Source organism: Bubalus bubalis, chromosome 12 (genome assembly GCF_019923935.1).
Source record: "Bubalus bubalis isolate 160015118507 breed Murrah chromosome 12, NDDB_SH_1, whole genome shotgun sequence".
Classification (NCBI taxonomy): domain Eukaryota; kingdom Metazoa; phylum Chordata; class Mammalia; order Artiodactyla; family Bovidae; genus Bubalus; species Bubalus bubalis.
Window position 1 is genome coordinate 11,233,924 of NC_059168.1, and position 16,834 is coordinate 11,250,757.

At 48.8% G+C, this 16,834-nt stretch overlaps 1 protein-coding gene across 7 annotated transcripts in view; it reads left to right on the plus strand.

Annotated features, from left to right (window-relative positions):
• The window catches only part of SFXN5 (sideroflexin 5), a 127,334-nt gene that overhangs the window by 19,828 nt on the left and 90,672 nt on the right, over nt 1-16,834 (plus strand). For all 7 annotated transcript variants that reach the window (XM_044925778.2, XM_006045915.4, XM_044925779.2 and 4 more), the window contains one exon: nt 3,746-3,823. In XM_044925778.2, the coding sequence (XP_044781713.1) occupies nt 3,746-3,823 (78 nt within the window). The remainder of the gene's footprint in view (nt 1-3,745; nt 3,824-16,834) is intronic.

Consider the following 16,834-nt stretch of genomic DNA (forward strand, 5'->3'; position numbering starts at 1 on the left):
GGGGGTGAAATGTTTCTGGGTAATCCTCACCTCCTGGTCCGCTGCTGTCACGCCCATTGTATATCTTAACATATTAAACATTATAATAAGTAAAATATTCAAATCATTTAGACTTGCTCCCTAGCCAAGCATGGATTATACTGTGTGCATTTAGTTTGGGGGTTGGCTAAGGTATACCCCTTCCCTCCAAAGAGATTAGCTTTGCTTCTGATGACTCCTCATCTTCCCATTTTGTGCCTTTCCGTCCTGTGTTCCAACATGCCCATTCCTGTCTGTCAGGGTCTCCTGCCCTCTCTGCCGCCACCCTAACACTGCAGGACTGCCCTTTGGCTTCCTTCTTCCCCTTGGGGCTTTGGGGCGGGACCTCTGTTCAAATTCTCTGCCCTGGAGCAGACCTCCCAGGTGCCTGTCTCCAGAGAGACTTTCTGGAGATCATGCCCCATCAGATACAAAAATAGAGTCTTGCTGCAACAGTTTCTGGCAGGCAGGCGATGGAGTCTGGGAAGCAGCAACCTGGGCTGTCCGTCCCCAAGCCCAGGGCTCCAGAAAAGGGCCTGCAGCCTTGTCTCCAGGCCGGCTGGGCCCCTCACCATCTTAGCATTCAGGGCGTAGCTGCCTGTTTGTTCCTGACTGAGAAGACTTCCTGCAAATTTCACCCTGCCACTGACCTCCTGCTTTCCCCATCCTTCAAGTGCCCAGGGCTTTTCTGTCAAGTGTGTAATGCATCGGGGTGAGAGGAGGACTCCAAGCAAAGAGACCCTCCTCCTATCCCTGAAGGCTCCCTGAAATTGGTTCCCTTCTCTGCTGTGAGAAGTCCAGCTCCCAGAACAGCCAGCCCTCAGGGACCTCTCAAGGCAAGGCCTGAGGCCTTGCCTGTCCCACAGAGGCTCTGGGAGTGCTATCCCTCAGTCTCTGAGCTAGGAGGCCAAGCTGAGGCTTAGCAAGGCCCAGAAGCAGACAAGCACATGCTAGCTTGTCCCAGTCCTGCATTAGCAGGCCTATCTCGGGAAGCTTTGGATTTGGTTCTTTCTCAATGAGCGCCAAGATCAGGGCTCTTTGGAACTTAATCCTGTGGCAAGAGGCCTCCCTTTGATGACTGTGTGGAATGAGATGGAATCTGGCCAGGTTGTTAGAGGAACTGAATCCCTGGAGTGGGAACATAATGAGAACGCAGGGTCATTCACCATTCAGGGTGGAAAGTAGAGCACTTATTGTGGGGCCAAGGCTGAGGCTGGCAGGAAGCAGGCTTGGAGCGGGGAGCTTGTCGTATCACAAGGAGGATTTGGGGGGCAGTTGCAGAGACAGCAAGGGTCTAACTAAACTCTGGCCTCAAATACTGAACTGCTCACTTTCTGTTGAACTTAAGCACGTTAGAGCAATCAACCAACATGAAAAGCAAATGTATTAAGTCTAGAAGGAAAATAATAACTTCTGCAGTGGTTATCTCTGTGGTATGTTTACAGGCGATTACAACATTTTTGTGTGTGCTTTCGATTTTTCTGACATTTTTTTCTAACAGAGTGGATTACACCTGGAATAAACACAAACTCAAAGTTGTCTCTACTTTGAAAGCAAAGAGATTCTGGGGAAGGACTCTGGAATTCAGAAATTGATAGACATATATTTGAAAGGGAAGAGGCAGTACTTTACAGCAGTCGGGCTGCTCCCAAGTAAGAAGTTCTCCTGGCCTCCTGACAGCCTGATTGGCTTGTCTGGGCTGGGGTTAGTCCTGCTGTTTTAGTGCGGGAGGTGGCTGTTCCTTTCCCATCCTATGTGACCAGCCTGCTCAGAAGATGCCCCATGGGGCAACCCGCCTAGGAGCTGCATCCTGCCTTTGGACCAGGGGCTTCTGTGGAGGTCTCTCTGCACTCCCATCCTTAGCCAACTTTGTCCCTTGGTCAAAGCGGAACAGGGTGGCTTCCCTGGTTTCTTCCCTCATCATGAGCATCCCTGATGACCGTTCCTCATCTGACTTGGACATAGACTGCCTTCTCTCACTGTTGTCTATTTATTATTGATTTTTTTAAAAAAAAGGATATACCATACATACAGCAAAATACATAAATCCAAAGTGTATGGCCTAATTGATTTTGATACACGTTTACACTGTGTAACTACCAGTCAGATCAAGACACTGAGCATTTCCATTATTCCAGAGGGTTCCCTCATGCCCTCTCCAAGTCAACACCCCCACCCACCTTCACAAAGGTAATACCATAATGACGTCTACCACCATAGATGCGTTTGACCTGTTTTTGAAATTTATATATAATTTTTGCATCTGCCTTCTTTTGCTCATCATTATGTGAATTGGCCTTCTATTATCATGCAACAAATCACCCTAAAATTTAATGGCTTGAAATAACAACAGGTAATTCTTTTGCTCACTGGCCTTCAGTTTTGACAGGACTTAGAGAGGATGGTTTGTCTCGAAGCCTTGGCTAAGGCAGCTTGACGGGGGGAAGGTCTGTTTCAAGATGGCTCACTTCCATGGAGGGCCAATTGATGCTGACCATTAGCTGGTCACTTAGCTGGAGCTGTGGGCTAGGCCCTCAGTTCTTATCCACATGGGTCTCTTCATAGGCTACTTGGGCTTCCTTACAATGTGATGGCTAAGTTTCAAGAAAGCAACCATCCCAAGAAAGCCAGGTGGAAATGCAAGGCATTTTCATGACCTGGCCTCAGAGGTCACACAGCCTCACTTTGGCAACACTCTATTGTTAAGGCAGTCACAAAGGCCTGCCGAGGATCACGTGGAGGGACATAGACTCTACCTCTGGATGGGGGATATGGGAAAGTTCTAGAAGAACATGGGATGAGAGATATCAGGGTGCCATTCTTGAGAAGATTTATCCAATTGTAACATATTTGTAGTTTGCGTTTTAAATGCTGTGTAATATTTCATTGTGTGCGTATACTTACCCAGTCTGTTAACTGACATTTGAGTTGTTTGCAGTTTGGGCCTATTTGAAGAGTGCCACGATGAATATTCTTATACAAGTCTTTTCGGTGGACAAAGACTGCCTTCTCTCAGTGTTGCTGTCTCTAGTTTTTAAGATTTTAAAAATCATACAATTCTATTTTCTTATTTTTTCCCCATCAGTTACTGTAGCCATATGTATTTTAGTATGTAAATCTCTGCTAGTGTTTTTTAAATGTTGAGAAGAAATTATATAAGTATTACATAAATATGTTCTCTTTATAAAAACTTTCAATATTACAATTAAGACTAAAATTTCTTCCAACGCCACTTGCCAAATCTGAACTCTTTCCTCCTACCTCAAGGTAACCTCTGTCACTAGTTTGGCGGGTCTCCTTTTAGAGCTTTTTTGATACATTTACTCACATAGATATTCTCATAGGAAATAATGTTTTCTGTGTGTGTGTGTGTGTTGTTTGTTTGGTACACTGAATGGCATCATACGCCTCTGCAATTTGCTTTCACACTTAAAAAAGTACCTTGGAGATATGGCCATGGAGATCTACGTTACTTTTTAAACCGCCGAATAACGTGCATAGTATTATTACAATGGGTAAATGGCAAACATTCACCCATTTCCCTGTGAAAGGACGTTTAGGCTATAGCCTTCTTTATTGTTTTGCGTGTGTCCCATAAACTGAAGGGCAGGTCTTGCACACTGTGAAGATGGTCAGTGCTGGGTCAATACTGATGCACCCCTGCAAGGGAAACTGTTGCTGGAGCCCTGGATCTGTGCCCCTCAGTGTCCCTTTTCTTTGCCTGCAGAGACGTCTCAGAGAGGCTGTGCAACTGCTGGAAGACTATAAGCAGGGGACCCTGCGCCCGGGGGTTACCAATGAGCAGGTAACTCTGCTGGAGGTGGGGTGGGGGAATGGTGGCGGGGAAGGAAGGTGGCAAATTCACTATCCCTGCCCTGCAGCCAGAACCACTTCTCTTCCCCTCAGAATCCACTTTTACTGCTGCTACATCTCCTGTGGACATCTGGGCTTTGGAGGGGATACTCAGGGCCCTCCTGTAAGCTGGTCTGGTGGGAAGTATGGAGGCTGCTAAGACTAGAGAAACCTAAGGCAATAGTTTGCTGGCGCTGAGATGTGCATCTTTTCCCAATTCCACATTCAGGGACGTCACAGTGATGACTTGAAATCAGCTACAATGTGAGAATTTACACCATGGAAATTGATAGATACTATAAATCAGGACTTTTTTCTCAAAAATATTCACCAGCATACCACTATCCGGAAGTTTAGACTGAGGATGAGAAAGATGGAGGAGACAGTGTGGAATTAGGCTGCTGCTGCTGCTAAGTTGCTTCAGTCATATCCGACTCTGTGCAACCCCATAGACAGCAGCCCACCAGGCTCCCACATCCCTGGGATTCTCCAGGCAAGAACACTGGAGTGGGGTGCCATTGCCTTCTCCATGGAATTAGGCTAAGACACTGCAATTTCTGTTTTGTTAATATCATGTAGAAACTTGAACTAGAGCTAATTGAAAAGTTGATGGTTTTGTCTGGTTTGGGGGGAAGGTAGGGAGATGTAGTATAGGGCAGTTCTAGTGATTGTAGAGACAGATGGTTAATGTGCTGAAGTTTTTCTTTTTGTTCATAAGCTTTATTTTAAAAGCTATTAAAAATTAATCTCACATTTTTTTTTCAAAGTAATTTATATACAAAGTTCAAAAAGTCAAATAGCACGAAAACACTTGTAAGGAAAAATAGTGTATTGCCCCATCTCTCCCCAATTCCCATTTCTCTTCCCCAGAAGCAAATGCTATTAGCTGTTTCTTCAGATAGAAACCTGTATTTCAAACTAAGCGTATCTGTACTGCTATTTCTCAACTAGTTCTTTTGTGTGGTAGTTGAGGATCCATCTCTCTCATTATTTACCTCCATAAACACATTTCTCTCCCCTACCCTCATCACCCTCCCAAAATAGTTACCATAGTTTTGGGGTCTATGGATATTCAATATTCACATTATGACAATTATATGAATAATACTACAACTTTGTTGTATATGATTATGTTTCCTCTCCTTTTTGACTTTATGTTTTATCTGGATTTAATAATTGCCTCGTTTTTCTCACTGACAGAGTTTTCTTTGTACCATCTCTAATTCTTACTGTATCTTCTAGCAGCTTTTTGATATTTTTAATGGTGGTGGTGGTTTACTCGCTCAGTTGTATCTGACTCTGTGACCCCATGGACTGTAGCCTGCCAGGCTCATGGGATTTCCCATGGCCAGAGGAGCCTGAATATTGGAGTGGTTGCCATTTCCTTCTCCAGGGGATCTCCCAACCCAGGAATTGAACCCAGGTCTCCTGCATGGCAGGCAGATTCTTTACCAGCTGAGCTACAAGCGAAGCCCTTTTCACGTCTGTATTTTTCCCTGAAATTTTCAATTCTGGGGCGCAGCTCCCTCAGCTCCTCTTGGTGTACACCTTCATTTCAGTGGAAGACCTCTTCTGGTAGCTCCCTGAAAAAGGGTAAGTGGAAAGAAAATTTGGAGTCCTTTTATATCTGAAAAAAATGTAATTTGTAATTGTAATTCTGTACTCAGCTTTAACTGACAGTTTGGCTGAGGAGAAAATTCCAATTTTTAGGTTGACAACATTTTCCTTTAGAATTTTGAAGACATTGCTCTTCTGGCTTCTAGTCTAGCTTTTGAAAAATCCAGTGCTGTTTTATTCCTGATTCTTTGCAAGTGACCTGTTTTCTCTCTTTGGGAATGTTTAGGATCTCCTCTCTATGTATATGGTTTATTTCTGAAATTCCACAATGCCATGTCTTTTAAAATTTATTATTTTGGGTTTCTGGTGACCTCTTTCAATCTGAAGACTCCTGTCTCTCAGTTCTGGCAATTTTTCTTATACTATTTCTTTGATAATTTCTTCTCATTCTGGAATTCCTATTAGTCAAATATTCAACATCTTAGATTGATACTCAGATTTTCTTATCCTTTTCTTCTCTTCTATTCTTTCACTTTTTCCTTCTGTCTGGATTTACAGGAAATTTCCTTCAGTTTATTTTCAACGTGTCTATCGGATTTTTAACTTAAGCTAGTACAAAATTTAATTTCTGAGAGCTATTTGGTTGTTTCTTTTCTTTATTCCTTTCAGCAGGATCCTCTTCCTATTTTGTAAATACAGTATCTTCTCACCTCTGCATTCTGGAAGCCAACTAGAGGAGCAAGGCTGAAGTCCCAATATTCACTTTGCAGATTTTCATTGATTTCTTTGCTTTTAGCCTCACCTGCTCCCCCTTTCCGGAGAAGGCAATGGCACCCCACTCCAGTACTCTTGCCTGGAAAATCCCATGGATGGAGGAGCCTGGTAGGCTGTAGTCCATGGGGTTGCTAAGAGTTGGACACGACTGAGCAACTTCCCTTTCACTTTTCACTTTCATGCATTGGAGAAGGAAATGGCAACCCACTCCAGTGTTCTTGCCTGGAGAATCCCAGGGACGGGGGAGCCTGGTGGGCTGCCGTCTATGGGGTCGCACAGAGTCGGACACGACTGAAGCAACTTAGCAGCAGCAGCTCTCTCTTTCCACTGTGCTAGTGTTCCCAAGTCTGGAGTCACTTGGATTCCGTTTCTCCAGAAGGTTGATAACCCTCCAGTGTTCGGGGGACACAGACGAGGGCAGTGAGAGCCCCCTTGCTGTGTGGGGAAGGCCGAGGGGTCCTACTGCTTTGAATTCAGATTTTCAACCAAGTTCCTCTGTTTAGCCCTATAATTAACCCTTTGTTCCTGGGGTGCCTGGGCCCTCCAAGTCCTGAACTTTGCTGGTATTCTGGGGGTGATGGCCTGGCTTCTCAAGTGTGGCTTCTGCGGGTATTGAGGGATGGCTTCCTCCTCTCTGCTGGATCAGTTCCTAAAACTCTGCTTATTTTCCGTCCAGAAACACGTTTTCCTGTGCTGTAGTCTCTTCTGTTCTGTTGGTGCTGTGAGGCACCGCCCTGCCTTTTCACACCTTTAGGCACAAAGTCCACGCGACCCGCTGGTGCCTGGCTGGGTGTTCCCTGGGCCAGGTGGCTAAGCCATCAGCCCTCCCCAATCCAGTTTGTTTTGCTATGTATTTACGGAGCATCTCCAGGCCAGTGTTGGTGCTAGGAGCTGGGGGAGAGCAGGGGAGAGGCTGGAGGAGGGTCCTGCCCCCGGGACACCCCAGAATCCAGGCCATGACAGTGAAAATACATGATGCCGTGGGAGAGCAGAGGAGTCACCTGACCAGAAGCAGGGAGTCTGGAAGAGATTTCTCACCTGAGACTGAGGGATGACCAAGGATTAGTGAGGAGGGGGCGCTGGGATGGGGCAGAGGAAAAACATCCTGAGCACAGACAGAACGGCCCCTAGAGGAAGATGGCCCCTAGAGGAAGGGACAGGCCAATGTGCTGGACAGCAGCCTGCCACATGGAGAGGGGGCAGAGGTGCCAAGAGAGGCAGCTCCTTGGCCAGATGCCCTTGTGTGGGGCCCCTGAAGTGACGCACGATGTCGCAGTGCTGGCTACGCAAGGTCTATCTTCAGGAGTCTGTGTTGCCTGCTGAGTTGGTTGGGAGCAGCCATCAGCAGACAGGGCAGGGCCGGATGTCCTTATTCCTGAGCGAAGTGCTGCCCTCTGGCTGTGGCACCGAGGAGCCCGCTGGTGTGACCTGACATGCCCCTCTCTAGAGTTGGGGGCCGGTCCTCGGACCCTGGCAGCTCCTCATGGACCAGAGGAGTCCAGTCTCCAGGCCCTTCCTGCCCCTGTGTCTGCTCTCAGCCCAAGCTCCCCTCCAGCCTGGCTTTTCCTCTTGGGACTCTTTCCAGTTTTCAAGAGTTGGGAAATGAGGCCATGTTTCCTCTCTTTGTTCCCTTCAGAAGCTTAAAGCTGCCTGTCCTGTTTTCTGGGCCTTCTTTGTTTTCTATCCCGAAAGCTCTCATGTGCCTCCAGGCAGCTGGGAAGCCCGGAGGGTGGAGGGACCCTGCACTAGCTGGGGGAGGGTGGGGGGACCTGCACTAGCTGGGGGAGGGTGGGGGTCCCTGCACTAGCTGGGGGAAGGCGGGGGGACACTGCACTAGCTGGGGGAAGTTGGAGGGACCCTGCACTAGCTGGAGGAGGGTGGGGGGGGTCCCTGCACTAGCTGGGGGAGGTTAGGGGGTCCCTGCACTAGCTGGGGAGGGTGGGGGTCCCTGCACTAGCTGGGGGAGGGTGGGGGTCCCTGCACTAGCTGGGGGAGGGTGGGGGTCCCTGCACTAGCTGGGGAGGGTGGGGGGACCTGCACTAGCTGGGGAGGGTGGGGGGACCTGCACTAGCTGGGGAGGGTGGGGGGACCTGCACTAGCTGGGGGAGGGTGGGGGTCCCTGCACTAGCTGGGGGAAGGCGGGGGGACCCTGCACTAGCTGGGGGAAGTTGGGGGGACCCTGCACTAGCTGGGGGAGGGTGGGGGGACCTGGTCTAGCTGGGGGAAGGCGGGGGGACCCTGCACTAGCTGGGGGAAGTTGGAGGGACCCTGCACTAGCTGGGGGAGGTTAGGGGGTCCCTGCACTAGCTGGGGGAGGTTAGGGGGTCCCTGCACTAGCTGGGGAGGGTGGGGGTCCCTGCACTAGCTGGGGGAGGGTGGGGGTCCCTGCACTAGCTGGGGAGGGTGGGGGGACCTGCACTAGCTGGGGAGGGTGGGGGGACCTGCACTAGCTGGGGAGGGTGGGGGGACCTGCACTAGCTGGGGGAGGGTGGGGGTCCCTGCACTAGCTGGGGGAAGGCGGGGGGACCCTGCACTAGCTGGGGGAAGTTGGGGGGACCCTGCACTAGCTGGGGGAGGGTGGGGGGACCTGGTCTAGCTGGGGGAAGGCGGGGGGACCCTGCACTAGCTGGGGGAGGGTGGGGGTCCCTGCACTAGCTGGGGGAGGGTGGGGGTCCCTGCACTAGCTGGGGGAGGGTGGGGGTCCCTGCACTAGCTGGAGGAGGGTGGGGGGACCTGGTCTAGCTGGGGGAGGGTGGGGACATGCACTAGCTGGGGGAGGGTGGGGGGACCCTGCATTAGCTGGGGGAGGGTGGGGGTCCCTGCACTAGCTGGGGGAGGGTGGGGGGACCTGCACTAGCTGCTCCTCCCCATTCTGGCTCCAGCTGGTGATGCCTGCGGCGCCCCTCTGGAGGCTGGCAGCACAGTGCTCTAGGTGTGAGTCCACGGCTCAGCCCCCATCCCCGCACCCTCCCGGCTCCCCAGACATCAGGATTGGGCTCTGCTGCAGCTCTCACAGTACCTCCTGGACCTTGTCTACAGAGCCCTGGCCCCCACCAGCCTCCACGGCCACAGCAAGAGCGTGTAGGTAGTGACATACCAGCTCAGGATCTGGGGAGCTTCAGGGATCAGAAACTCACAAAGTCCCCATCCCTGGTTCAGGCTGGCCCTGCTCAAGGGTCATGCTGGTGCTGTCTGAAGAGGCTGGGATGGTTCTTGACCTTGGTCTGGAGGGTGGCCTGTGTGCTCTTGGGCTCTGTACCTCCCCTGATGTCCTTTTGCAGGTGTGTGAGTCAGAAGCCTGTGGCTGTGTGCTGATGCCTATGGGCCTGACGCAATGTCTGGGCACCACTGGGTATCTTATGCACTTATTTGTTACCTAATCTGCCCTCCATTTACAATATCCCACCAGGGGGCTACAAGCAGATTGAGAGTTTATTCACACCTGATGACCTGGGTTAGTGGGTGGCTGATATCTCCTCCAGAGACTGTTAACTTGTTGAAAGGTTGCTGTACCAGTGAAAAGTTAGTCCTAACGGTAAAATAAAAATAAGTACAATTTACTCTTTGGGCTTGACAGGTATACATTTGATGTGCTAGGAACTCTAATAAAGACTGCAGCTATCAGTTAAACAACAAAGCCATAGATGAGAGCGAAAACGTAAGCCCAGGCAGCTAAGTTTCTGAGTGTTTGCTGCGCTGTGTGCTTTTTATACGCCGGGGCTTTGCTGGGATGGTTTGGTATGGATGGAGATGGGTGGGGTTCAATATGGAAGACCCCCATGGTAATGAGTCACCACTCACTGTGAGCTCACCAAAGGCCAGGAGCCATGCTAAATATTTGCACTTTATATGTATTCTCTCAATTAATCTTCACAGAAGCCCTGTTTGGTTGATGCCTATATTGATCCCATTTTACAGGCAAGAAAACTGAGGCTCAGAGAGATTACAAAACTTATCTCAGGTTACATAACTAATGTGTGGTGGGACAGGGACACTGGACCTGGAAGATCCAATGCCCACTTTTCACTCACTGTCTGAAGATAGATTTGGAAGGGAAGGTAATACTCTGGAGTGGAATGTGTGCGCTAACAGGCAGAGTGGGCGGGTGGGGTAGAAGTGCCATCAGAGGGGCTTGGCATGTGTGCAGGTCTCTTAGCCCCAGTCACACTGCGCGGTTAACCCTGTCAGGCCAGGCTGTGGGCATCTGTGGAGCGCCTGGTACATGAGAGGTGCAGTGGTAGGTGGGCACTGGGAGGCTCCTGCCCTCATGCAGCCAGCTTCCACGCAGGCGCACATGTAAGGGGGTGGCTGGAGGCAGGATTTAGGCTGTGGTAGTAGGAATTCAGTGGTGAGAGACTCCTGAGAACACAGGTGCTGAGGAAAGGCTTTGTGGAGGACACAAGCAGTTGGACGTAGAATGTAGAGAGACCCAAGGCATGAGAGGGACGTCCCTGTAAGTTGCAGACGAAGGCTGGGAAGTAGAGTGGAGAGAGAGGGAGAGAAAGTGCATGATGAGAGAGGGACAGAAGGTGAGAGAGGAAGTTGGGAAGTTTCAGGCCAGATTGTGAAAGTTTCTGGAACCCAGAAGAGATGCTGGTTGTGTTGTCCTGGAGTAAGAGGGGAGCAGGACAGTGGAACTGTGGTTGGATCCTTCTGTACCAGGTATATGGGGAGGGAAAAGTGCTGAAAGGAAACCAGCTTGGGAGCGGCGGGGGTGGTTGGAAGTGAGGGGGCAGGGAGCCACTGTTGGCTTCTGAGCAGTGGTTCTGGTCCATCATTCCACACCCCCAGAGGTTGGGAACCAGCCCGCCTTCCTTGGTGCCTGCTCAGCACCCAGCACAGTGGTTGCCCAGGGGTCCCATGAAGGATGGGTTCTGCCTGCAACCTGCCAAGGAGAAAGGGCAGCTGAGATGTGAGAGATCCTGCTGGTCTCCTCCCCTGGCAGAGCAGAAATGGGGTCAGCTGTGTTTGGGTTTTGCTGAAAATAGCAGAGAAGATACCAGAGAGTTAAAAATACTTGCACCCTGAATCTTCTCTGGGTATCAGCAGGATTGTCTATCAGAAGCTTGACTGACATCCCTGCCCCCGCCACTTGCCCTGACCCCTGGCCTCTGGGATCCTGATCAGCAACCAGCACCTCTGGGGCAGCTACAAGCTGACCCTTATTATTAGCACAAAACAGGCAAGTGATCAGTATTAGCTGAAGCATTTGTATGATATGCTGGAAGTGGTACTGGGTGCTGTATAGCATCTCCGGGCTGGGTCTTGCAGTGGCCTCCTGGGTGGTCTTCCTGTTCTACCTGGGCTCCCTCTGCCCATTCCCAGTACAGCACTCAGACTGACCTGTGAAACTGCTCCAGGGTTTGTTCCTCTGCCCCAGGGTTTCTCAGAGTCAGCACGATTGGCATTTGGGGCTGGGTAATTCTTTGTCGTGGGGGCTGCCCTGTGCACTGTAGGACGTATAGCAACACCCCTGGTCTACCCACTGTGTGCTAATGGCACTCCTTCCCAATTCACGACGAGACATTTCCCAATGGCCCCTGGGTGGAAAATTGCCCTCCTGTTAAGGACCACCCTATAGTAAAAACTCAGAGTAAAAGCCACAGTCCTCAGCAAAAACTGCAAAGCCCCAATTCCTCTCTGATCTTATTTCCTACTGCTCTTTCCCTCATTCAGCCCACGTCAGTCACACAGGCCTCCTGGCTGTCCCGCAGATAGGCTGGGAGGCCCACTCTGCCTCAGGGCCTTTGCACTGGCTGTTCTGCTGGACAGAAAAATCTCCTACCAGGTATCTGCATGGCTCACTTCCTCCTTCAGGTATTTTCTCTAAAGCCATCTCAATGAAAACTACCCTGACCACCTTACTAAACATCATCCTACTTGAGAATCTGTCCAGGGAAAGAAAAGTTGGGGGAGCAAAAGAAGGAGCCACTAGAACCAGAGGCAGGACAAGAGATGGAATTTTAGGGAGCCCAACTCCAGCCTACAGCGCACAGGACAGCCCCCACGACAAAGAATTACCCAGCCCCAAATGCCAGTGAAGGGATCCAAGGAGTAGAGGCGCTTCTGGGGGTGGAGGATGCAGCCTGTGTCTCTCCCTCCCCTCTTCCAGCCCAGCTCCAGCCTAGCCTTTTCTTTTCTGTCCCCCCTGTGACAGAAGCTGTGACCCTGGTCATGTCATCGTGTTCCTGAATGTTCTCCATCCTTCACCCGCTCCTTTCGTGAGGACCCCACTACAATAAATTTTTAAAAATCCATCCTTGCTGCCAGCACACTCTCCCTATCCTTACTCTGTTCTACTTTCCCGTGTTTCTTGAAGCACTCATCCTTCTCACATATGAGCAAATTTCCTTTTTTATTATTTTTTTATTGTTTGTCTCCACAATCATGTAAGCTCCACAAAACCAGAGATTTCTTTTTTTTTTTTTACTGATATATTCTTAGTGCCTAGAGTGGTGCCCAGCACACAATATGTGCTCAATAAATATTTGTTGGATAAATGAATTGTTTTTGATTATCACAATAAGCTTGAAAGTAAGTATTCATATTCCTATATTACAAATGAGGAAATGGAGGCTCAAAAAATTAAGTTGTTGTTGTTTAGTTGCTAAGTTGTGTCCAACTCTTGTGACTGCATGGACTGTAGCCCGCCAGGCTCCTCTGTTTATGGGATTTCCCAGGCAAGAATACTGGAGTGGGTTGCCATTTCCTTCTCCGGGGGATCTTCCTGACCCAGGGCTTGAACCCGCATCTCCAAGTAAATTGCCCCAAGTCACATGGCTAGCAAGTGGGAGATCTGTAATTCCAATTCACAAAACAGGGTTTGACTAGAGGCTCCAGCCTCTTAATAGAGAGAAGCTGTGTGTACATGGAAGTCGTGACTGCTCATGTGTGTTGTGTAGCAGAGTAAGGGGGGATATTTGTCTCCTTTCATCTGTAGAATTGGCCCATCTTTTGCCCCACGTACATTTGCATTTGTACATATTACCTGGGAGTAACCATGGCAACAAAGTTAATGGTGAGAAGTAATAGGATTGGCCCAAATGATGAATTAAGAAGATTTCTTATTGTGTCATGAAGGCATCCTCTGCCTTATAGAAGGATCCCTTTCAGGCTCTGTTTAATTACCTTCTAGAGGTTGTTTTAAATAGGCTCTGTTGTTGCTGCTTCAGAGGTTTGGAGAAGCAGCTTGGAAAGAAGAGAGGGGAAGGGGAAGGAGTCAGACTGGGGACAAGGCCTGGGCAGTGACTCCTCCATCTGAGGTCTGAGCATAGGAGGTCTCTGCCCTGAGAAGGAGGGGCTTCTCCCCCTGAAGTTTATTTGGGGCCCACCCTCTGCCCCTCGCTTGGCCTCCGCACTGGGTTCCTGATAAGTTCAAATGGCAACTCAGCTGAGACTTAGGCCATTTCTGAAATCAGCAAACGTCTGCATTGTTCCAGCAACCTTTCTCCCAGGCTATTTCCCCATGTCCTCTGTGTCCTCATTCTGCAAGCTGAGAAATCAAGAAAGGTTGAAAGTCTCACATCCACACTGGTTGTTGCTGCACCAGTAAATTCCAAGGGATCGGGTCTATGCATTTTAATGTTCAGCCAGAAACACAGAGGGAGATGACTGAGCCCAAAGGAGACCAGGTCACACTGAGGAATTGTAGCTTAAAATGGAGCTGCTGTGGTGGATCAACAAGAAGACGCAGGGGGCTCCCTGTTCTAGATTCTCAGTGTGGATGGACTGTCCACCATGTCTCCTTGGCCTCCATCAAGTGCTTTACATTCCAGGATTTCCTTGCTTGTAACCTGTTTGCAGGGTTAGCTCATTAAACTTCAAATTAGCAACCAGCTCTTGGCTTGTGGGTGATATCTGCTGCCATTTCTGTATCCAGCATTCAACTCATGGGCCCAGCATGTCGCAGGGAAAAACCCAGACTCAAAAAATCAGGCCTGAGTCCTTGTCCTGGGCTCTCTGAAAGCCAGAATTGGCATCATCAGATGGGAAGGGACCTTGGAGAGACTGGCTTCCATCTCCTGTCTCATTAATTAAAAAAACAAAACAATGTAATTCTAGGGAGTGAGGTGACTTGCAGAGGAAGACCAGGCAAGTTAGTGGCTGACCCAGGCCCCAGATCTGTGACCCTAATTGTTGTTGGTGCAGGCTGGAGATGGGATGAGCCCAAATGAGGTCGGGTCATGACTAGGAAGTTAATTTAAGATGGAGCTGTCCCTCCCTTCTCACCCCAAAACCTCCTGAGGTGGAAGCACTTCCAGATGCCATGAGAAGAACCTCAACATGACTCGGTGTTCATCCCTTCCTCTCTCCTGTGGAGAGGCTTCCCTGACAGCGTGAGAAGCACTTTCCCCAAACCCCAGATGGGTTACTTTGGTTAAGGTTATACTAACTGCTGTAATGAAATGACCTCAAAACACACCAGCTCAAATAAGATAGATGTTTATCTCTTGCCCGTGTCATAGTTCAAGTTCCAGATGGGCAGGTGGCTCTGCTCCACATGGTCAATCAGGAACCCAGGCTCCTTCCATCATGTTTCTCCACCATCTCCTTGGGTTCTTCCCTCTGCCTGGCCCAGGCTGGGCTGCAGCCACATTGTTGTTCTGGCTCACAGGCAGGTGATAGAAAGTATAGGTTGGGAGGAGCTGGCTAGGGAAAGGCACATCTCACCTCCTCTCAGATGCCACTAAGGGACTCAGTCACAAGGATAAGCCTAATTGCAAAGGAGGCTGGGAAATGTAGTACAGCAGGCCAACCACCTGCCCTGCAAAGGAGGCTGGGAAATGTAGTGCAGCAGGTCAGCCACCTGCCCTCTACCTTTCTATTACTATGGCAGAAAAGGACATAGGTTTTGTTGGACCATTAACAGTCTATGCCATAGAGGACTATAAAGAGCTGAAAAGTTGTGCATGTTATTTCTATTTTTCTAATAGTTACTCTTAAATTTTTAAGAATTATTTTTGGGTAGGTAACACATGAACAAGGGCTTCCCTGGTAGCTCAATCAGTAAAGAATCTGCCTGCAATGCAGGAGACCTAAATTTGATCCCTGGGTTTGGAAGATCCCCTGGAGGAGGAAATGGCAACCCTCACCAGTATTCTTGCCCAGAGAATCCCATGGACAGAGAGAGGAGCCTGGCAGGCTGCAGTTCGTGGGGTCGCAAGAGTTCATGGGGTCACAAGAGTTGAATACAACTTAGTGAGTAAACCGCCAACACATGAACAATCTACTGAATGCTAAAGTCATCAAAAGAAAATAGAACATACAATGTTTCCCTTTCCCTGTCTGCCAATTCCCCACTTCTCCCTAGAGTAAGGACCAGTTTCTTCTGTATCCTGCCAGAGATACCTGCATACATTCATCCTTTTCCTTTAAATATTATTGATATGATAGTGGTAACTCCAGGGACATTCACTGGAGTAGGGTCATAATAGCACAAGATGAGACAGTCACAGAAGGACAAATGTTGTATGATTCTACTTATATGAAATACCTAGAGTTAAATTTAAAGAGACAAGAGAGTAGAATGGTAGTTCCCTGGACCTGAGGGGAGGAGGATTTGGGAATTAGTACATACTGGGTACAGAGATTCAGTTGAGGAAGGTGAAAAAATTCTGGAGATGGATGGTGGTGATGGCCGCACAATAATGTGAATGTACTTAATGCCACTGAACGTCCACTTCAAAATGCTTAAATGGTACATGTTATTATTTGTATTTTACCACAATGAAAGATTGGAAATAGCTTGAAAGTCCAGTATGCAGGTCAAGAAGCAACAGCTAGAAGCAGACATGGAACAACGGACTAGTTCAAAATTGGGAAAGGAGTATGTCAAGGCTGTATATTGTCACCCTGCTTATTTAACTTATGTGCAGAGTACATCATGCGAAATGTTGAGCTGGATGAAGCACAAGCTGGAATCAAGATTGCTGGGAGAAATATCAATAACCTCAGCTATGCAGATGACACCACCCTTATGGCAGAAAGTGAAGAGGAACTGAAGAGCCTTTGATGAGAGTGAAAAAGGAGAGTGAAAAAGCTGGCTTAAAACTCAACATTCAAAAACAAAGATCATGGCATCCGCTCCCATCATTTCATGGCAAATAGATGGGCAACAATGGAAACAGTGACAGGCTTTATTTTCTTGGGCTCCAAAATCACTGCAGATGATGACTGCAGCCATGAAATTATAAGACGCTTGCTCCTTGGAAGAAAAGCTATGACCAACCTAGACAGCATATTAAAAAGCAGAGACATTACTTTGCTGACAAAAGTCCATATCGTCAAACTATGGTTTTTCCAGTAGTCATGTATGGATGTAAGAGTTGGACCATAAAGAAAGCTAAGCACAGAAGAATTAATGTTTTTGAACTGTGATGTTGGAGAAGACTCTGAAAAGTCCTTTGGACTGCAAGGAGAACAAACCAGTCCATCCTAAAGGAAATCAGTCCTGAATATTCATTGGAAGGACTGATGCTGAAGTTGAAGCTCCAATACTTTGGCCACCTGATGCAAAGAACTGACTCATTGGAAAAGACCCTGATGCTGGGAAAGATTGAAAGCAGGAGGAGAAAGGGACGACAGAGGATGAGATGGTTTGATGGTGTCATTGATTCAATGGACATGAGTTTCA